The sequence below is a fragment of the Choristoneura fumiferana genome, chromosome 12 (assembly GCF_025370935.1).
Source record: "Choristoneura fumiferana chromosome 12, NRCan_CFum_1, whole genome shotgun sequence".
Lineage (NCBI taxonomy): Eukaryota > Metazoa > Arthropoda > Insecta > Lepidoptera > Tortricidae > Choristoneura > Choristoneura fumiferana.
The window spans coordinates 19,918,962-19,942,972 of NC_133483.1; the positions used below are offsets into that span (position 1 = coordinate 19,918,962).

At 42.9% G+C, this 24,011-nt stretch overlaps 1 protein-coding gene across 1 annotated transcript; it reads left to right on the top strand.

Moving 5' to 3' along the window:
* On the top strand, positions 1-22,847 carry Rfx (regulatory transcription factor Rfx; the record flags this gene model as incomplete). Its single annotated transcript, XM_074095684.1, is given in 14 exon segments — positions 1-40; positions 889-979; positions 2,106-2,165; positions 6,895-6,976; positions 8,601-8,824; positions 9,232-9,503; positions 10,082-10,163; positions 10,636-10,723; positions 11,216-11,456; positions 11,810-12,001; positions 12,444-12,554; positions 13,233-13,405; positions 14,625-14,754; positions 15,534-22,847. Coding segments are annotated over 14 exon segments (1,909 nt in total), but the record flags the coding sequence as incomplete, so codon positions are not given.
* Between the last annotated feature and the right edge of the window lie 1,164 nt (positions 22,848-24,011).

Sequence of the window (24,011 nt, forward strand, 5' to 3'; positions counted from 1 at the left end):
GATATCAAACACCATCAGTTTGCAGCACGCGATACAGCAGGTACCTACAGGACGATTCAGAAAAGATAGCACGAATGAATTGAATGAGTGAATGGGAATGTCTAAAATTAATAATTTGGATACAAATCAACGCACGTAAAAAGAGCTCCTGGCGATATGCCTGCGCAAGCGAGCGAAATACGGACCAAATTGGCGGCGGAGCAGTGGGGGATGCGGGAGGGGGCGAAGGAGCGCGCGCGCGGCCGTCACGCCATTGGCTTGTTAGTTGACAGATGCGCAAACGTATCCCCTCCACTAGCCACCCAGAGCTCTTTCTACTTGCGTTGACTTGTAGGTTGTTTCAATCCCACTATTATTATAAATGTTTGTTACCTCATCATGATTAAACCGCGGAACCGATTTAAATGAAATTCGAAGGCAGAAGGAAGGGCATAAGACCGCTGCAATCCAATGAATAGGAAAAGGCGAGACTTTTACTTAGCGCAGTGGGGAAGATTTGAAGAAGAAGAAATTGCCGACCTAATCAATATTATGTTAAACCCTAACCGTCAATTATCGCGTTGTTATCCCATCTCGATAATTCATTTTCTCTCAAATATAATAACACTCAATTCCTTTTTTTCCGTCAACAGTCCCTATGCGTAATAGTCAATCATAGACACATCAAAACAGACTTGGGAGTTGAAAACCTTAGTTTATATCAATAAATATACTATACCTTGACAAGTTCGTATCCTCGGCGGAATCCTGTCCCAGGGAGCCTCTGCTGTCCTTATCCAAAAAATTTTTATAAGTGCAGCAAATGCCGACTGGATTCTACCAAGTGTCACGCACAAACTTATAAGGTATAGTTGGTCAACATTGACGATTCTTATTAACGATTCTCAGGTATCGAGCACGGTGGTGGAAGTGAACGGTGACAGTTCCGGGCACTCCAGCCCCGCGACCGAGGCTCAACACACCTATATCACTGTGGCGAGTGAGTATTACTATAGTCTACCATGTATGAATAGTTAGCAACAGTTGATGGCCGAGCCTTAGGTTTTAGGTGAAGAAAAACGGCAGGGCTCGGTGACAGGTTTTTATATTCATTGCCTGGTCGACACGTTCGCACGTCAGTTAGTTGGCAGCACGTGCAATGTATTAGAAAATCGCTCACCAGTCGCCGGTCGTCAAGATCCAAATCAATATCAAAATATCTTTAATATGCATAAGGCACTTGTCCCACCGCCGACGATGAGCGAGAAGCGAGCAGAGCGAGTAACTAGAAACGAGTGGGCGAGCAGTGAAAAGCGAGTGTTCGAGCACGACGGGCGATTACTCGCTCCACTCGCTCGAGCCGGGTGGCCGCCAAGCTAACAACGCTGAGCGAGTATCGCTGAGCTAGTTTTATAGCTCAGCGAGTTTTATAGCTCTTGTCGCTGCGACAAAAGATGTAAGAGCGAGTTCTCGCCGGCAGTGTGAACCGCCAGCGATCAACTATTAATATATATGTCTCTTTTACTCACACAGGATCTTATATCTTTTGTTCGTTTCTTGAGCGAGAAAATAGTCGATAGCCAATCGTTTCCTCGCCGGCGGTGAGACAACTGCCTTAGGCTATAACAAGTACTTACGAATGTCCAAAAATCTGCCATAGCTTCGGAAGAACCTCTGTTCAGTAGAATCCGGCAAGGAACTCAATAGCGTATACGCTTTACGTATATAGCTACCTGAGCTGCTAAGCAGCAGTTGGTAGTTAGAATGCAGTCCGTCTCTAACGACCCTATCCTTAACATTCCTCCTGAGATGTATGGTGGCAGTGGTAATGCACCAGAGACAGACTTGCTTGACTATGTAATAGCTTTATTCAAAATATAACCTAAGGCGCGGTCATTGACACTCTTGTGAACAGCAGTTAGGATGTTTTTCAAATGTCAGGCTTCCTAAATGTGCTAGAATTTGTTCTTTGGTTGTTTATGGAACGTGATTGCACATATGATTTCTATAAATTTAAATAGTGTAATCAGTTTTTTTTTAATACACCTGTTATGTTGACGACACTATTATTTATCCAGCCTGCATGTATTTCTTTTGCACTTTATTTATTTCCGTGTACGACGCAGTGCCGGACGAATGGCGGACCGACGGGTTGCCCGTGAAGGCTGAGATCCAGAGTGACGAAAGCAAGTTGCTGTATTTGTTTTTTGGTTATGGCCTGTGCTTGCATGATAAGGCCCGTCGTTCTTTGGGATCTCGCGATGGGTGAATGCCTGGTTTGATTAGCGAGGTGTTGGTTAAAAATGTTAATGTTACATGCAAAAAGTGATATTCTATCCCTCTCTTACGGTTTCCTTTACGTCCCATCGCAGACGATTAGCGAACATAGGGCTAGAAACTGGACACACCGGTATTACGCCGTATGCACTATAGGCTTGCATTTGACTACAATCACGCCTGATAGTAAGCGATGATATAACGCCTAAAGGAACTTTGTGTATGACCACTAAAACTACTAGTTCAATGCAACGAGATGCAGGCGAGAGCTACAAATAGAGATGGGTCACTGTACAATCGAGGAAACTGAATTGCGTACCAGACTCGAACTTCTTCCACAGTCAATTTCACGAAGGTTTCTTTGGCGAAAAAATGGCTCTGACAAGCGATTGAGTTTCTGCGACTGTACTGCGGTTGTTGATTTGAGATGATGTACGAACGACGGGCTTTAGCTTAAGACGTCATTAACAGTGTCTTTAAAGGATTTATTTTGGTCATAACCTCATAACGCTTCCTCACTAATCTCATTGGTTAACCTTTTATGTTCATCGGATCACTTGTGTTGGGTATCATTGCCTGCTTGGCCATTTGGATCGATATGTTCGTATAAATTTAATATTTTTATGTTATTTTAATTTATCTTAATTGCTTTAAGGTCGTCTTACTGCTAAATATTCAGCTTTAGTTTTAAGCTGGATTAAGTAGTAAAAATGTATGAAATTGCTCAAGCTTTTTAATGATTTAAATCAATTTTTGCTTTAATTAATCCTTAAACGTCGATATTATTAATAGGATTAAACATAATTTATTGAGGTGTAGTTCTGAGAGAAGGCCTGTGGCCAGCAGTGGGATATATATAGGCTGGGATGATGATTATGAAACATAATTAGGGCCTATGTATTCACCTTCTCGCCTAAGCAGTCTGAACGACACTAGGGTCGAGTATAATTCTATTGGTGCTTATTTTCTCTCACACCGTTCCGTTCCTTGGATAGCTCCGGCGTCTGCGCAACGGAAGGCTCACATGAACGTAATCAGCAGGGCTACTACGAAACTCGAAACTCGAATTTCGTGTCGTGCGGTCCCTCTGACACTTATACTATTTAATACGAGAGCGAGCGGGACCGCACGACACGAACTTCGAGTTTCGAGTTTCGTAGTAGCCCTGCAGGGCATTTATAATATTAGTATGGATCGAAGCGCTATTCTTGAATAAATTTTGTATGTTAAGGAACAGTTATTATTCAATTCAATTTAATGGGTGTTACATTCTGGTGCAAAGGTTGTCCATCGCTGTTCAACGCGGCAACGCGGCGAGTGTATTGGGCACCTTTGCACCAGGTATGACGCGGGGCGGTTTATTTGACTGATTATGATTGTGTATTTGTTTTAATTTTAATAACTTGACATGTGTTATATAATATAATAAATATTTAACTATTTATTTTTAAAGTGATTATACAATTAAATATTCTGTGAATTTAATGGGTCAATCAACTTTTTCTTGTTGTTATTCTGGCCCGTTGCCCAAGAGACAACAGTGACAGTATGTTATATATAATCATCATCATCATCATCATCATCATCCAGCCTATATACGTCCCACTGCTGGGCACAGGCCTCCTCTCAGATCAAGAGGGCTTGGGCCATAGTTCCCACGCGGGCCCAGTGCGGATTGAGAACTTCGCACGCACCATTGAATCGCTTCGCAGGTTTGTGCAGGTTTCCTCACATGTTTTCCTTCACCGCAAAGCTCGTGGTAAATTTCAAATGTAATTCCGCACATGAATTTCGAAAAACTCAGAGGTGCGAGCCGGGGTTCGAACCCACGACCCTCTGCTTGAGAGGCGATAGGTCAAACCACTAGGCCACCACGGCTTCATTTATAATATAATTAAGCTATAATATAATATGCTTGTAACTACGATAAAAATTTACGCTGGATAAATTTTAACCACAGGAAACATATAGAAAGTCATGGTTATAAAGAGTTGTCTAGGGGACGTAACCATGGCAACGAGGTACAAGAAAAAGTTGATTTAACTAATTATTTCTTTTAAAGGTAGTAAAAATATAATTGTTATAGTTTGTTGTAAATTCGTTTTGTTTCCCTAATTTAAATTTAAAGGTTTTTATTAGAGCGGTATCTTAATATTATGGAATTATTTTTGAATTGTATCAAACACCCTGTTAGAATATTACGAGTACTTAAATGCTAATATTATTTTAAATACCTTGTTAAGCTGCAGTCGTTCTCGATATTTTTTCCTTTACTAGCACGGATTTGCAATAAATAATCCAAAACACATTCTACTTCCCAAGAAGCCCTTGATGCACTGACCAAATAGATCTCAATCTGATTATATCAACCTGTCAAACAGATACCATATTAAACGCTACCGTTTCGAAATAAACACGACCCAAAACTACTTTATGTAAAGTTCAAAGTACTCAGCATGGATTATTAGGGGTGTATTAAAAGAAGTAATAATGGTAGATAATTGTCGAATGCCCCTTCGGATTATCTACCTGGGCGATGATCGTGAATGCGCTAAGCGAGGGGTCCATCCTGTTGTCATGCGATACACCTGCTGGTTACCTTTGGTGTGACGCGTGCCTCTTCACAAAGCAGCGCTTATAGAACGTTTTGATGTCGTATTTTATTTTGGGATGTATATTGGGATGTAGTGAGTAGTGTGCTATTGGTTGTTTTTTTTTTTATTTAGAATTATTATAGGGTGTCTTTTTTGTCCACGTATGGGTAATTTGCATTTTTTAAAAATTTAATAATAAATATTTTTTTAACAGTAAATAAAATAAATCGTGAAACAACACGATAATTAGAATTAATTAATCATCTCATGGACTTGTTTTAAAATTTGTTTTTTTTTTATGTAAGCTCCTAATCAACTACGTTTTCTTTACCCTTTTTGTATGTTATTGACAAAGAAGAAATGGCGGTGTTTGACAATAAGTTTGATATTTTTTTCTGATTGTGGATATCACCAATTATTTTATTATACTCGTCTTGGCTGCAAGGTAGGTATACATTCGGCATATTTCATATTTTTAGGACAGGGCATATTTAGCATTTTCCAATACATTTCAAGTTTGCGTTTCATTCTTTCATTCGTCCCACCTATTTAATTTTAAATTCCAATTAGAAATTTTAAATGGCTACCCTAACATTTATTTAAAGTTCAGATTGCAAAATCGCACGTACCACCATCAGATCAACCTGTAACTATATACCCCTACGCGAAAGGGGGCTTCGCAATTATACCTATAGCCGAAACAGGTGGGGTGAGGTGACTCCACGGTCGTCTCTGAGCGCATTAAAGCGGGACAGCACGACATAGAGCGAGACGTAAGGTCAGATATTGTTCTGGGAAGACGGATTCGGGCCGAGTTGCCCTGGAGACCTCTCGCGGTATGGAGGTGCCTCGATACCGGTCCTACTACCCTTGTGAGTGCCACCCGACTGCGGTTTACGGTTTCAGTGTTATTTGGACCGGTCCGCTGCTCGGTTCCATTTTCAAATCGCATTTTGAATGGTCGCGGGTTTGTTGACTGCCAGGGTTAACTTTTTTGTGACAGCGGGATTGTAGCATGCCAGTACTTTGTCTTAACACTATTCTCTTTATCTCATAAACCTGGGCGCCAACGTCTATGGTTGAAATTAAAAAAAAATACGAGAGAAAATCTAAGTATTGCGTTGCGCTGATTCCATATTGACTTCAATGTCGCATGCTACAATGCCGCACGTTGTAGACGCCTTACGGCTTATGTAATATGCTACTGACCCATTGCAAAGTAGACTGGAGTTATCTTTAATTTTCTCTTATAATTTCGGTATCACAATAACATTGCTTTGCATTAATTATTAAATAAACGCATCATTTATCTGATGAGCGAGTGCTTCTTGATCTTTATGGTTGCCTCTCTCTTATACTTTACTAGTTGGAGCAAGAGGGAACAATCACTGTGCTGTAAGTTTTTTGTCCCAACAAACGTCTACAAACAGTTTATTTCAAACAGTCAATTTGCCCATGATAGGTTTTTGACTGCGGTGATAATGCGAACGAAGATGTTTTTTGTGACAAAAATATACATTATACTCTATACAAGTCAACGCGTTGTACTAAGCGTACAATCTCACGTGATTGGTCAGAAATACGTTGCTATAGCCGCGTAAACCAATAGCGGCTTGGGCTGTGTATATTTAACTAATTACGTACAACTATTCTCTTACTACTACTAGCTCGTTGACTTCAATGGAGTAAACAGCCATTCGTGGACTTTATTGCAATTGGCACAGTACAGAGCTGTAATGGTCCGAGACTCGAGTTAACGCTACATCTTTCCCTCTCTTACTCGCCTTACTTAAACTTCAGTTAGACTGTGTGAGAAAAATCATATGAGTTTTGATACATTTCCTTCGATGATTACATTCCTAATAAGTATCCAAATCCATAACCGTACAGTGCGCAATATAACGAAAGCACTCGATATTTCTGGCACCATCTAAACGAGTTTGAGTGAGGGTTTGGAGGCATCTTATGTAGGGTGAAGTAGGTATTGCTGGCTCACATCACTCTGTGAGGTATAATCTTTTTTTTTTCTATTTTTTTTTCACAGGCGAGGGCAGCAATGGCGTCAACTATCACGTGCAATATGTGGAGCCCCAAGAGATCTATACCCAAGGCCATGAGACTCATATGTAAGTGCTTTTGCATTTTCTAACTGGATTATATGTAAACAAAATATATGACACTAACAAATGATAACGATGTCATAATATGGACCAATCAATAGCTAAGGAGACATCAAGTGATACACTTTCTTAGAAAAATGTTTGCGTTGTAAGCATACTATCTTTTAGCATGCTTAGGAGATGAGCCATAAAGGAATTGCCTTAAAACTGTCACACCTCCTAACTTTTAGCGAATTTCTGTTCTACCCCATAAAATCATACTTTTAATAAACCACCCGGGAAACATTACCATGGCAACAAGCTCCACTAAAAAGTGGATTGACCGATATGTACAGATACGAGTCGAGTGCATAAATTTGAGAGCAAACATTATATCAAAAATATCTAAACACGCTTCTACGCCATTAACAATAGAGTCGTGTTCAGATGATAGTTTTGATCAAATGTTTGCTCATAAGTTTAATGAACTCGACTGTACGTGTCATCATATGACATTTCACGGGGTCTCATGTGTCATTTTCACGGGTAAAGACGTGACACATGAGACTTTTTGATTGTGTTTCTCATTGATCGATGTTCAAAATGTACCGCGCCTGAGCCGTGACTACACTTTGAGGCAAAAATTCCATTGAAAAAACATTAACGTTTGGTCAAACTAACTCAATAACCCTCCTGATGTATTCGGAAAGATTTTGAAGACTTAGTTTTAAAAATGTACACTTATTACTCGTTTGCAACCGTCCTTATGGACCGTCCCGTCCCGTCTGGTGTGAACCGTCTTTATAGAAGACTCAAGAAATCATCGCTTTTTGTGTTTCTGAAAACATACAAATTCTTTACAAACTAGAACAAATTTCGAGCTGGTTGAACGAGTAGGGTTGCAAGTTTAAAATAGAACGGGATTTTTTCCTTGCGGTATTGAAATTGTAAAAACTTTTACATGGATAAACTCACGGAATGGAAGGTTGGCGTTATAAATAAAATAAAATCAGTTTATTGCAGACAGAGTCGTATAAAGTCGTAATAAAAGCTTCACCAGATTTGTACCAGAATCTGTTGCTCCTCGTTGATAGTTACTACATTGACATTTTAATAATGAACTGTATTTCTGCGTAGGTACATGGAGTGTCTATTAACTCTGCAACGGAAACATGATTTTAGCATGTAATCGCCACGCCCCGCGTGGTATCTTTCCTTTGTTCCACCCACATAACCAATTTAGACAACTAGTTATCTGGGGAATCGTCGTAATTAACATAACGTATATCGTCACTACTTTGAAAAAATCTCGTATCTCAAATCAATACGTCAACAAAATTGAACCTTGAACCAATGGTCATAAAGTGCACTCAGAAAAGTTATCCATTTTGAGATACGAGGTTTTTTTAAAGTAGGGACGATATTCAGCGTACATTTATGAATGGAATAGTCGATCCATTTTTGTGACCCAGTTTGATAACTGGTTGTCCAGGAGGAACGATCCACTTAGCTAACTAGTTGCCTAAGCCCGTTATCTGGGTGGAATAAAGGGTATCTTTGGTGGTATTTTTTGATGAAAATGGGTCGGCGCGATTGCAATCCTCGTTACGCCGTGCTGGTGGCAAAGCACCTTTACTTTGCTTTTGTACAGGGATACCCTCCGGCCGTACCCGGTGTACGGCGTGGCGACAATCAACGCGACCGAGCCGCCGGCCGAGGCGTGGAGCGCGGACGAGTTCTCTTACAACGTGGTGGTGGGGGGCGACGAGGCGCCCGCCTCGCCCGCGCCCGCGCCCGCGCCCCCCACCCCGCCGCAGCCGCGCATGCCGCCCGCCACCGTGCAGTGGCTGCTCGACAACTATGAGACTGCTGACGGTGAGTGCTCGGTGCTACTGGCATACCCGCTGGGTGCCCGTGGTGTCCTACCCGGTGTGCACTAGAGTCATACCCGGTGTGTACTAGTGTCATACCCGGTGTGTACCTACTAGTGGCCTATCCGGTGTGTACTAGTGTCATGCCCGGTGTGTGTCCTAGTGTCTATATGCCCGTGTGAGTGCTAGTGTGTCTATCACCTGGTGGGTGCTAGTGTTAGTGTCCCGGTGGGTGCTAGTGTCATACCCGTTGGATGCCAGTGTCATACCCGGTGTATAAGTACTAGTGTCATTACCGGTGTGTGCTAGTGTCATAACATAACCGGTGTGTAGGTACTAGTGTCATAACCGGTGTGTGCTAGTGTCATACCCGGTGGATAGAAACGCAGCATAAATCGTTATCCTTTGTAGGCGTATCGCTCCCGCGTTCAACCCTATACGCGCACTACCTACGGCACTGCGCGGCGCACCGGCTGGACCCGGTGAACGCGGCGTCGTTCGGCAAGCTGATCCGCTCCGTGTTCGTGGGGCTGCGCACGCGCCGGCTCGGCACGCGCGGCAACTCCAAGTACCACTACTACGGGATCCGCGCCAAGACCGCGCTGCCCGACCCCGACCCCGACCCCGACCACGACCCCGATCACATGGATGACAAGACTGACGTGTCGCCTGATGACATGCAGGTCAGTAACAGTAACCTGCTTAACGATAAAGGAGGAAACTCGACAAGGAGTCGCGAGCGTCCCCGGCCGGAGAAGATTGCTTAAGGTGCTGATAAACTTGAGCATTCACTTGTAATGAGCATTCTATTGAATATTAAATGGCAGGTAAAAGCTCGCAAAACAAACAAGCGTAGATACATTTGCTTCTAGCTTTTTGCCGAGCATCCGTCTAAAATACTAATGATATTAATGATTGTGTAAATGTTTGAAGAAATGTTTGGCTCTGCTCACTGCTCGTTGTTCAGTTCGAGTAATTTAAAAATGGCGGATGGTCGCTGTTCTGTGTCATGTTGTTGTGTGTTTGTATTCTGCTCAAGGTTATCAGCACCTTTTTATCATTGGGTGACCCACACCGCATGCATGGTCGTGATCGTTTATCTACCTACTATGCTAAAAAAAAAGAAAAGATTCTTCACTTTTTTCCCAACTGACTACCACTTAGCTAGATATTTCTAACAATAAATATAAATTATTTTTTAACGACCCAGTGCCCAGCAGCGGGATTTATATAGGCTGAAATGATGATGATTTTTTAACAGGAACCGCGTGACCGCGAGTCGGAGCCATCGATGCCGGCGGGCGGCGTACCCGGCCTCGCTCACAGGCAGTATCTGGGCACAGGTATGTATACAAAAGAAAAAAACTATAGTGTACACAGGAATGTATAGTTATGTATAGCGGGGCTTGTAAGGGTAATGGGGGGTTTTTCCTTTTGTGAGGGGTGGGGGGCTGTTGTAGTGTACACAGGAATGTATAGTTTAGGGTTGTAACGGAGGCCTTCTTAGCGGAGGCGGAGGCGGATGCGGAGGTGAATGTGGATGTGGAAAAAATAGTAGTTTATGCTTTATTCAACTCAAAAATGACTAAAATTTCTAAAAAACTGCCAAATCTCACTTGTTTTCGGCGTCATCGTGCATGTAACTTAAATAAACAATTACTTTGTACAAAATCACTTAAAAAATCGCGGTTCAATAAATATATATATTAATTGATATATAGTGGTAAAATTGGTGGTAACAGGTGGGAATAACCCCGTGATTATAACCATTCTTGTAGCAGTAGTTTCCCCTTTGTAATGGTTAAGTGATGTCAGGGTCGCCGCCCGCGCCGCCCGCGCTGCCGCCCGCCGCCGCCCACGACCTGCCGCCCGCCGCGCTCACCGCCCTCCAGGATCACCACAGGTCAGTGCATGCTGTCTACAGAATACAGATGTGCAAATGTACATAAGTTGGGAAAGTTCCCGGAAATTTCTGAAAATTTTCACAAGGAAATTTTAAGAAATGAAAAGTTTCAATCCACGTGCAGAATTCTGAGAAGAGTCCGAAATTTTCCTATATGAAAAAATCCGCAATTTAGGAAAGTTTCCTTTAGTGCATCAGTGTCACACTCTACCTACGCTACTCTTGGCAGGCAGTTTCCACTACGTTTCTATTTACCTTTTCATTGAAGAAAAAGTGAACAAGACGCCAATAGCAGCATTTTTCTCTTGGCTTAGCTATCCTCACATTTGTCGATAAATATGCAATAAAGACACCACAGACCACAAAACAAAGGCAAAGCTCTGTTTGACCGTCGGCGTCCTTTTCGCTGTTATGGCATGGACAAAGCTTTTAAGTAGGCCGTTCCGCGTCGAAAGACTTGGAGAGACCCTTATGTTGTCTTCCGCTGTTTAGATCTCACGGCGCAGAGTTCCTTGAAGCCGTAGCGGCGTTGGACATCGGCGCGGTGGAGCGAGCTCGCCGCAACTTCTGGCGCCGGCCGCCGCCCGCGCTCTGCCGCCGGGTACTGGCCCGGTTGGCGGCCCGGAAAGACGTCGCCGCTTGGCTGAGGCGGGCCGACTTGGAACTCTACCAGAGGGCTGTGGAGTTGCTGCTGCCTGATGTGCTCAGGCCTATCCCAGCACAGCTTACTCAGGTATGGACTCATGTATGTAGCTTGGTGCCTGGATGGATGTAGCGATTGGAATTAGAATTGGGACCACAGCTTACTCAGTTATGGGATGTTTTTCTATTGCGGTCGCACTGTTGATGTGATTTGGTGCTAAGATGGATGTATCATTATCACTATTATCTACTATTATTATCACTTCGTCAAGCCTTGTAGCTAGCGTTTTACAATGGTACTTTTAGACTGATGAAATTACAAAAATTGGTCCTCTGGAACGATTTGACGATTCCTCAAGACCAGACCGTGACAAGATTTTAGCTCATATAAAAGCCCCTGTTACAGGTTAGGTTAGGTTAGCTTAACCCCTGTCTTGTTCCCAGGCGATCCGCAACTTTGCGAAGAGCCTGGAGTCAGCGCTGGCGTCGGGGTCGGGGTGCGCGCCCGCCGCCGCCGCGCGCGCGCAGGCCTCCGCCGCCGCCGCGCTCGCCGCCGCCCTGCGCCGGTACACCAGCCTCAACCATCTGGCGCAGGCCGCGCGCGCCGTGCTCGCCAACCAGCACCAGATACAGCAGGTACAGCCCCCCCCCCCCCCTCTCCCCCCTGCATTACTACTATAACACTATCGCATTCCCGAGCTCTGCAGGGCTACTACGAAACTCGAAGTTCGTGTTGTGCGGTCCCTCTCGCTCTCGCATTAAGTAGTATAAGGTGTCAGACACGAATCCCGCAAGACACGAACTTGGAGTTTCGAGTTTCGTAGTGGCCTTGCTGCATTCAACTCGCGCGCTAGTCTGTACTGAAGTTTTAGTTTCGACAATCACGTTTCGGCCGAAGGTTCGGTTTCGGTCAAAAAACTACTGTAATAGGAGTTTGAGATACAGTACGATACCAACTTCGATTTTCGATTACCGTGGTAACTCCCCAGAACCGAACCTTATCGGTTTTGTTTGGGCAACAAATGATGTTCCGTTGGGTGTGGGTGTGTGGTGTAGACTAGTATTGATTGTTGTTCAGATGCTGTCGGACCTGAACCGCGTGGACTTCCGCGTGGTGCGCGAGCAGGCCGCGTGGGCGTGCTCGTGCGGCAGCGCCGCCACCGCGCACCGCCTCGAGGCCGACTTCAAGGTAACTACAGTACAGGGCCTCACTGCGCAACAGTGGCGTAGCGTCAGATATTCCCGCGGTAAAGCCGGAATAAAGATCGCGCACATCCTTCATAAATAATTTGCGTCCTGTTGTGGTATTTTGTCAATACTGGGCAAGCCGGTGAGAATGGGGTTCTATGGACGCTTCGCCACTGCTGCGCAACACTACACAACTCATATCGAAAATTTGTCTTTCCATTCGACCGTCCCTTACGCAGTTTTGATGGGGACTTAGGCTGAATGAATGATAAATATGAACGTTTATGACAAAATATGATGGGACAGGATTATTGATTCCATTTATAAGGCTGCCTATCTACTGTGCCCACGAAGCCTGTCCACACGAAGTTATTCGCTCATGTCTTCATCCTACTTCGCCGCCACTCCCTGTGAGTGGAGATTTTATGCAATTCTTTTGGAGAGATTTTATGCAATTCTTTTGGAGGATTTTTAATCTCTCGCCGGGATGACACTCTTTCCTGGCCCGGATAATACTGACCCCGTTTTTTGTGTAAACGCCCATAGAAACTGACATGAGCTTCTATGAGCGTGTACAGGAAAAATAGGGTCGGTATTATCCGGGCCGGGAAAGTGTGTCACCCGCTCGCCGCCCGCTGCCTCGCTCAGGCAGCCTTACGTGTTTGTGTGTGTGTTGCAGGCGACGCTGGGGCGCGGCGCGTCGCTGGAGCAGTGGGCGGCGTGGCTGGAGGGCTGCGTGCGCGGCGCGCTGGCGGCGCACGAGCGGCGGGCCGACTACACGGCGCGCGCGCGGCGCCTGCTGCTCGACTGGTCCTTCTACTCGTCGCTGGTCATACGCGAGCTGACGCTGCGGTGAGTGTGGGGCGCCGCTAGCACCGGCCGGCTGGCTGGGGGCTGCGTGCGCGGCGCGCTGGCGGCGCACGAGCGGCGGGCCGACTACACGGCGCGCGCGCGGCGCCTGCTGCTCGACTGGTCCTTCTACTCGTCGCTGGTCATACGCGAGCTGACGCTGCGGTGAGTGTGGGGCGCCGCTAGCACCGGCCGGCTGGCTGGGGGCTGCGTGCGCGGCGCGCTGGCGGCGCACGAGCGGCGGGCCGACTACACGGCGCGCGCGCGGCGCCTGCTGCTCGACTGGTCCTTCTACTCGTCGCTGGTCATACGCGAGCTGACGCTGCGGTGAGTGTGGGGCGCCGCTAGCACCGGCCGGCTGGCTGGGGGCTGCGTGCGCGGCGCGCTGGCGGCGCACGAGCGGCGGGCCGACTACACGGCGCGCGCGCGGCGCCTGCTGCTCGACTGGTCCTTCTACTCGTCGCTGGTCATACGCGAGCTGACGCTGCGGTGAGTGTGGGGCGCCGCTAGCAGCGGCCAGCTGGCTGGGGGCTGCGTGCGCGGCGCGCTGGCGGCGCACGAGCGGCGGGCCGACTACACGGCGCGCGCGGGCGCCTGCTGCTCGACTGGCTACTCGTCGCTGGTCATACGCGAGCTGACGCTGCGGTGAGTGTGGGGGCTGCGTGGCGAAATTGTGGACTGGAAACTGAAAATTTAAGCCCCTTGTCATCTGAAGCCTAGAGCGACCGTTCCCCTTGTTCTACCTCGGGGACGACGCTGCCAGTATGAGTAAAGAACTTTACACACACCTTCAATTGCCTTGCAATTGTACCTCAACTAACGTGGGGCGCCGGCGTTGAAAGATTATCCCCCGTCTCCTCCCGTGGGAACCGTGGAAACCGACTAAGGGATAATACCAGAAAATGGGCAGCAGCGTTTTCATGGCAACCTTACATCCTATACTGCGTTTGCCAAGCGTGGCGAGTATTGGCACCTCACCCACCCTCAGAAAGAAATCCAATTGAAGCAACTAAAAGACTATGGGTGAGCCCTATATCTAACAGGTGAACGTGCTGTATTTACTTTACCGAAAAACTCATGCCAATTTTGAAATATAATTTGGCTCATAAATTCCAAACTCAAAAGTGCGTCGCCGGGTGTAACCCACGTCTGCCTTGAAAAACTCTAGGTACGATAAGGTAACTACGGCTTTGGATTAACAGGCGATCGTTATGTTTGTCAGGTCAGCGGCGTCGTTCGGATCGTTCCACCTGATCCGTCTGTTGTACGACGAATACGTGTCGTATTTGATTGAGCGTCGCGTCGCGGCGCACCACCGCGCGCCGCCCATCGCCGTCATGCAGCGACCGCCGGTAAGCAGCCATCTATCCATCCAGGGGTCGGCAACCTGTCCAACCGACATGGGCCACTTAGTCAAAAAAATAGATAAAGATCATTTTGTACCTAATAGACATTTTGACCCCTGCAAATTCCAACTGTTGAACATTTTGTCACGTTGACTACCCATTCCCAGAATGCTCGCGCCGCATGCGGCCCGCGGACCGCGCGTTGCCGACCCCTGCCTCCATCCATCCACCTAGCCTATATACCTCCCACTTCTTAGAATGAGAAGGCTTGGGCCGTAGTTCACACGATGGCCCAGTACGGATTGGAAACTTCACACACTATTGAATAGCTGTGCCGGTTTGTGCAGTCCTCGCGATGTTTTCCTTCATCGTCAAGCTCGTGGTAAATATTGAAAGAAAGAAAGAAAGAGCTTGAGAGGCCTTTGTTCAAACCACTTGGCTAAAAGATATTTTGACTTTAAACTAAATTGTGAACCTTTTCACAGAAAGTCGTAGTGGCTTCGCATTGCTAGATAAGGTTATTCATTGTAAAACTTACTGTGAGAATGTTCTACGATGAGTCAGATCATACGGTTCGATATATAGGTAGTGCCACGAGAGTTGAAGTGAATAATTACACACACAGCTAAAAAAATGTCTTGTAATGACAGCAGGATTTTCACATTTAATCATTAATTTCATTCGTTTTTCTTTTGTGCAATTAGTTATTTTTGTAGCTGTGTGTGTAATAATTCACTTCAACTCTCGTGGCACCAACTATATCAGTAACAAGACACAAATTCCAGGAGGAAGAAGACGACGTCCCCGAAGAGCCTCCGCGCGACGAGGACGACGAGCCCGACTGGGACTGGGGCGATGATGATGACGAGGACGAGGAGCCGCCCCTCAAAAAGCCTAAAGAGGAATAGCGCGGTGTAGGACACGAGGGAGCCGCTAACACGGTGGGGAGTATCAACTGCACAACGCCATCTCCTATAAATGAAAGTTAATATCAAGTAAATAAACGCAAGGACCTAGTGGCGCTCTTGTTGAGTGAGAGTAAGACGCCAAAGAAATTGTGAGCAACAGCTATATTAGTACAGGACTTTTCTTCTTAATGTCTCCATCGTCAGGCTTCTGAAACTTCCAAATGTTTGTACAATGCGATCAATTAAAAAAATTGTGCAACCGATCGAAATCAGCAGTTGGAAAACGAAGCCTGACGAAGTACAGTAAGAGAAGGGAGACTGTACTAGTAAGACCAGCTAATTTATAGCTAATAGAAAGATTTATTTATTGAACTTGACAAATTTCTGCTGGTCAGATTTATCTTCCTATTATAGTGATTTGATCTTTACGTGAAACAGAGTAGATCCGAATTTAAAAAAAAAAAAACATTTTATGGACTCTACGCTTTGTCAAAAAATTACTATGCCTAAATTATTTTCAAAATAGACCTTGTGGGTCCTTAGATAGTTTCGCTGTATTTCATGTGGTATCTTAGATTTTATTATACTGTTCCAGTTTAAAAAAAACTGTGGGAACTAAAGGAAGGCTCCGGGACATGAAGGTATAAACGGCTTCAAAGATTTTCAAAGTATTGTACAGTCATCGGAAAATTGCACTACTTGCTCAGTCGATAATTAACACTGAAGTTTTCCATCAATTAATGAAGATCTATTTAAAAAACAAAAAAAAATATTAACTTAGGTATCCTTAGGTTTATTTTGAGTATGGCAGTTAATTGGAGTAAAGATACTATGTTAATTAAGTAAGTTTGTAAACATCATTGTGCCCTCACGAGTCGTCCAGGTGTACATAATATACTAGCGTACTTACTTGATGTGTTACTGTTACTTAGTAAAGCAAAGCCAACGAGACTAGATATACTTCATCTTTGTCTTATACTTCATTAATAGTATTTCGCTCCCTTTCTGTCTCATGACATAATTTATCTCTTCTCGTTGGTATTAGTTTAGTATTATTTAACTGTATGATTAACAAATTAACAGTAAGATCTAGAGACCACATGTTGTGTGTGTGCTCGCGAAAAAGCAAGGTTTTAGTTCACGCCCTATACTACGAAGTGCAAAATTCGAACTTCGTATCTTGCTGTCCCGCTGACGCTTATGTTATTTAATACCGGAGTGAGAGGGACCGGACGGTACGATACGAACTTCGATTTGCGTATTTCGTTGTAGCCCCCCTGGAACGTATTCGAGTTCTCGTCTAAGACACAATATGGTGATTGAAATGATTCTGCATCAATCTTTAGTGTTTTTACGGCGTTTTTCCGTTATTAACCTCTCAGTAAAATATTGCTAAAAGACATGGTCAGAGTTGATTGATGCTGAGTGTAGGTTGATCAAAGTTGTTGTGATTTGTGCTTCCATCGTGGGGGGCTCGAGCGATCAAAGGAATATTCATCCTTATGACGCCTTTCCCAAATAAAGGGTCGACCACACCGCTGTTCAAAATAAGGAGACTGTGCGGAATCGAAGTGACGTGCGATCAGCGTATTTCGAGCAGCGGGGTGGAGGACATGCGATAAAATCGTGACGCTTACGGCACGTAACTGCGATTCCGTACCGTCTCCGTATTTTGAACAGCTGTGTGGTAGCTCCTTAAGGCAGTCTGAGAAATTGGAAAATTGGATGAAACAGCAGTCTTACATATCTTTCCGTCTAAATCAAATTTGTTTTAGATAGAGCATTGAAAAAAGAACTAATAATATCTGAATACGTATAATGTGCATATGCATTGAAGGTTGTGCCGGTAGTTTAAGTATATGCTTGCATTCATCAGATTATTAGAGTGGGTACTCGATGATGATTAGCTGCGCTAAAATTTGCCTGGTACAAATGGTTGAGTTGTTTTTTTTTAATTAATGTATTCGCGTCGGTATGGCGCGCTGTAAGTCACACCGGAGAAGTATGGCATTGCGCTACCGCCTGCATCTTTTTTTATGGACTTTCGGTAAATACAAGCATTTTTGTGAAACAAATCATTCGATACTCGTTATTTATCCGACACGTTCGATTAACGTCCACGCGATTGGGCCGCCGGTACCCGCGCTATGACCATCATTATCTTTTTCGTCATTCCGTAATTAGACCCCTGAAGAACCGCCATACTGGTACAAATGATCTAATATTTTGTGTCACCATCTCCGGGTCTATAGTTCTTTATGTTCAAATATTTTTCGCCAGTCATATTCAGGCTACAACTGAAATATACTTCCATATATTTAGACCGCAGCAACTTTTTGTAAGTAAAACGAAACGGTGCATCAAGTGTCACCCGCACCATGCTAGAATGAAAGCACTGTAGAATATATATTAGAGGTACGACATTTACAACCATTGTTTGACCAAACTGTACAAACGTATTAAAAAATATTAGAAGCAGAACTTGTCAGCGCAAAGCCTGCTTTATTGTACATAGTAGAGATTTTATTTTGTACATATACGCTTAGTATTTAACTATTTAGTACGCACGAGGTGAAATTGTATTTATTTTTATTGCCAAAGAGTTATTTTGTATCGTGCTCCTTGCTCATTACTCTTAAATAAAAATTAATCTAAATATATGTTTTGTAGTCTTCTAAATGGCCTCTGACTGGCAGAGAGAAATGCGTTTGTACATTAAGATAGTTGAACGCCGTTCATTCTTTGTGAAAAATAATTAGTATGTTAAAGAATGTAAGCTTAAGAAAGGGGTAAGTGAAATTATTATTAATTGTTATTAGGGATAGCTTTAATGAGAGAGCTGCAGTCTCCTATGATACATTAAGAATATAATAAGTTTTCGATTTATAGACCACTATTTCACTTACCCCACTTTACCTTACATACGAAAGGTTAGTCGGTACATAAGCACCCGCAGAGTGACAAAGTCCTAAACTCTCTCTTTTCGTAACTACGAAAAATTACTTATTAAACACATAGCTTTTGCATACTGCATTTCTATCTGTTAGTGCTTTGGCTCGCACCTTTTTAGTCGCTTTCATGGGATCATATGCAATTTTTATGTAGGTAGTACTGCGTACATCTCTCTCATCTGAGGGCCAATTGTTTGCCTCTCAATATAGTTTGACTGTAGCTAATGCGTTGTGTTGATCAACCTAAGTGACTTGTATTGACAACAATGGTGTTGGAAGCCGAATTTAAACTCCACGGTGTAGAGTAAATTGACAATGTATACCGCTGTTCTACCGCTTGCTAGATACGAAATAATATTCATACATTTTGTCACTAATCCAACAAAATAAATAAGGTTTCAAATCAAATGTATAGTTTTATATTTTTAACTAGTGTAATATAAAAGGCAGTAATTCATACATATCTCCTGTCCCAATAAGCAAATTCATATAAGATTAATCAATTATCCTACAATATAATAAATTCACATTGAGTAATAGAAAAGCCTTTCGGAGCCTGTGCGATACAAATTATACTTGTTTGTTGTGATCAATAGTCTCGTAATATTAGAGGAAATTATTATCGTGCTCCTTTAAAAACGAAATTGGGAAGTGCTAAATTAAATAGATGTTAACTTTTGGTCCGTTCTAGAAATGCGTACAGTCGAACCATTTGATTTCTGTCCCACCGTAGAACGTTTTCACAGTAAGTGACATAATGATTTTCCTTGTCAGTCAATGCAATGTCACTGATAGCTTGTGTGGAGACGTTCTACAGTGGGTCCACGATTCAGTTGGTTCTTATATACATGATTGTTGTATATAAGTGGTTTGTATGAATGTCAAAGGATGTTACAATTTATAAAAATATAAAATAATGCAACTTCTATTTTGACTTTTACGAGTATGTACAGGTACACTGCTTTAGCAATTGCCGTGGGTAGAATAAATAAAAAAAAAACAATTACTTAATTTTTGCAAATAAATATATTTGTTGGTTATCGATGCATACCGGGGACTTGTGAACTTGCTTTGGCAGCATTTGTACCAACGTATTACACCTAAACGGCGTGGCCCAGACATGCTGCTTGCTTGTCCGTGCCGCATGAGTAGTAATAGTAGTAGTAGTTGACTGCATAAAACAAAACCCTGTTTGTATACACGTACATTGAAACCCATGTCCACGAAATATCAGCCCAGTATGCATCGTACCGCGATGATAAATCCCGACCTGGTAAATACCGACCAGATAATTGTGGTGCACTAGATTTACCGTCATATATACCGACATTACCGACCCCGTTCTTCGTTTACCACGAAGATTAATATACCTACATCTGTTCTAATTATAGCGTAGGTAATTTGTATTGTATTGTAATTGGTCGCAATGAGGGCTGAAAGACAGGCCACATATCGCTAGATGGCGTTAGTATCGTGAGGTTTTTTGATGTTACGGTCTTGCTTGCAATTGGCTCATTTAGTTATTAGCCTGTCTTTTAGCCCCTCTGCCTAATACTATCGGGTTGGGAAAAAAACATCAGTATTTATTGGCTTTCGCTTCATGGGGGTATTTATCAGGTCGGGAATGTTAGGGCGCGCCCTGGCTCCGGACGAGTGTAATTTTGAGGAAACGGAGGTGAAAATGTGAAATTACTGCCTGTGATTATACTCTCTTTATTTTTACCCGACTGCAAGGAGAGGTATTGTTTTTCGCGCGTATCTTGTATGTAAGTATGTAATATTCTTTATCTCCCTGTTTGTATTCAAAGTGCACTAGTCCGAAGTGAATGTATAATTGCTGCCAACGCAAGTGTCCAAAGAAAAGAGGGCCCCGGATGCAGTGAAATTGGCATATTTTTGTACCTAATTCCGGTACGATATAGCGTGGTCGCCTTCACAGATGCCTTATACACGGTACCTCAGATTGCCACGTCGTTTGCGCCATAGGTTGTGCGTTGAAAGCAAATAATTATCCATTTCCATTGTTAAATAAGTTGAGCCCTTGAAAAATAAAAGTATTAGTTGAGCGACTTTGTAATTGTTGTAACTATTGTCATATTGTTGTGACAATAAGTCAAAAACAAAAATTAAAAAAAAATCCGTCGACTTGTAATTTTTCAAGGTTTTTCTTAAACTGTCCATTCGTATGTTAAATTAGTAATAATATATAGTTGAAAGCTATATTTAACGATAATTGACAATAGCTATGCGCGCTCTGGGATCGAATGAAGCTCCTAGAGTGGGCATGCCAGTGCCTAGAAATTAAAGATATTCTACGTATTAGATAATGCACTAAATGTATGTTTATTTAATAATATAAACATATTTTTCATGTACATAACTTCACCAGCTAGTATAAAGTGTAGGTGTAATAGCGGATAATATATGTCATATACCTATTAACCTTGAATGTTCTGTAATCTGAGACTTCAATGTTCTTCATATTCTTGAGACCATTCGTAATATATGTAAGTTAAATCTAAAATAGCTTATAAGATATTGTATTGGTGTCTTATTCTTTTGGACGGGCTGTAGCTAAACTTATTAGTTTTCCTCTGGCCAGAATGACCAGATATCAAATGCGATTGCGCGTACTTAAATTTGTCATAATCCATTCTGCCTTTCCAGCTAATAGCTATAGAGAGTAATGCACTTTTAACTCTAACACAACATTACATAGATCGTCCAGATGGATCGAGGGAAGATTAGCCTTACGCAGACATCTTATTGTTCCTTTGCGATTAACCATAATTTTTAAATTCATGCACTAACCCGGAAATGGAAACAAACTGCTAATGTGCTGCATGGGTGGAATTCAAAATAGTTTGTCATTTAACACCATTAGTCAAAAATAGTATGAAATATTCCGTTGTGCGACATACAATTAACCATACAGTTTGTCTAATTTCCGTGTCACAACAATTTTTTTAGTCTGTATTCTTGACTATCAATTAACTTGGTCCAACTTTTCAAACTCCACCTGTATGCGTACAGTATGTGCCGGTGCCGTCACTCTAGCCGTCAGTTATTATCAGACCCCAATGAGGCTTACAAATCTTACAATGGAACCGACGGCTATTCCCATATAGTTATCTTTCGTCTAAACCGCTTTCGACAATCTGTTTTTTTGCTAATTTGGTGGTGCGAATGGAAGGGTTGGTCTATAGATACACTAGTTCCTTGCTAGTGTCCTGGTCTTACTAGGTTCGAGATCTTGCTGAATTTAGCTACAGCACTAGGTCTGATACACGAGCTTAACTTTTGTACCAAGTAGATAAGTGTATTTATGTGTTCCAATATCAGATGTTTAATTGAGCAACGAAATGGACTGCATTCCTGTACAATATCGTGTATGCTATAAAATAAATTTATTGTAGCGTATGTTATTTATGAAACTTGACGTAAGCTTGGTTAGAGGAAACCTTTCGGTATTATTGCCCTATAATTCCTAATTTGTATAATAAAATACCACTGGTTTGGTATTAATTTTATATTACTTTAGTTTTTGAATGGGTGATTTTGGTGATTAGCGTAAAGGTTATAACTTATAAGTTGCTTTATTCTCTGGTTGTTCTCAGAATATTATTCGCATAGAAATATTTTGTGCCTGGTACAGACGAATCGTGTTTTTCAATGTTAGACACCGAGTTGGTAACTAGCTTTGTAGGAACATAATTCTGTAAAGCTAGTTCGGCCGTTCTACGGGTTTACTTCTCCTGCAAAAGCGCCACGGCAACTAGATTAAGTGCACAGATCTGGGAAAAGAATGGCGGCCATTCTCATTCATCTGTGCACTATAATATAATTACCGTGTCCTGTTGCGGAAGAAAAGCGGACCGGTTATTTATTAGACTAGGGCACAGGTGAAAGACAATGGCCGATTTCTATTCATGTGGAAATGTGAATCGAGAACTAAGTGCTAAGACATACGTTTCGTCTGTTCCAGGTATTAATTCTAGTCATTACTTGCGGGAATGTAGTCCACAATCGCGACAAGCGTATAAAATGGCGTCCAACAAGACGAAGTCAAAACGTTCACGTGAATGACGTAGTTGCACTTAGAATAATCGTTTTATATCGTGTCGTTGGACGGTTAGGGTAAGTGATGTTTATCTGTTGTATAATGATATGAGCGAGAACTATGTTTTGTATGCAGGGAGACGATGTACTATGTCTGATAATAAAGCTAGTCATGTGTTTACGAAGGCGTTTTCTTTCTTCTGCTCCTGATGTGTGCAATCCATTTTAGGGATCACATTTTATACATAAAGATTCGGCATTGCTCCCATTACAAGGTGATACAAATACACACTATTTTGTCCCCCTATACTAATATTATCAATGCGAAAGTTTGGGTGTGTCTGTATATGTTAATTACTCTATGCTAAAACGGCTGGACAGATTTGGATGAAATTTGGTATGTAGATAGCTGGAAATCTGGAATAACTCATGGGCTTCTTTTTGGCTGAGTTTCCACAAAAGATGTGCGATGTGTTGCGACTTGCGAGGACTGTTTTTCATGAACCAATAGAAACTTAGTTACCTATCCTCGCACAGCTCATCTCTAGTGGAAACAGCTGAGCGAGGTGAGGTAAATGAAACGTTTCTATTGGTTCATGAAATACACATTCCTCGCACATCTTTGGTGGAAACGGTAAAGGTATCCCGATATTTCCACAGGACCGGGATAAAATCTCGAAATATCATCCTCTGGATATAGCCATGACATTTGGCACTTTTGTTTATAATGCAGCGTCAATAAAGACGAATTAGTGTAATCACATAATATATTGAATCAGGTCAGGTGTTACTTTGCGGAGGTCCATATCAATTAACTAAAAAGAGACTGTAAGAACACACAAATCACACAAGCCAATTTCTTTTAAATTAATTTAGTTAATTTTTCGGAATTTCAATTCAACTGATGGATGTTATGATTTACGCGTGTGAAGCCGTGGGTAAGCACTAGTGAGTTTGTAGTAGACGATCGTGACGTACCCGTGGTCCAACTATAGAGTTTGTCCAACTGCTTTTCGACGGAGCTACTGAAGTTACCTAACCTACCTATTTTTGTATTAAAATATAATATTTATATAAATAAATATAATATTTCCGGATTGGACAAATTAGTTGGTCCACGGGTACGTACCTTGTCTAACAACGCGGCCTAGTGTGAATAGGGAATATTACGTAAAGCTCTGCGCAGGGGGCGATATAGCGCAAACCGCCATGACGTCAGCTCTCTTTATATTTTGTCGCCATGAGGGATCATGACCAAAGACTGGCGTGCCTAGGGTATCAGACAATGGCAAGCCGAGAGATATGTTTTAGTATTTTTTATAATTTAATGTCCATCTTGTTGCCG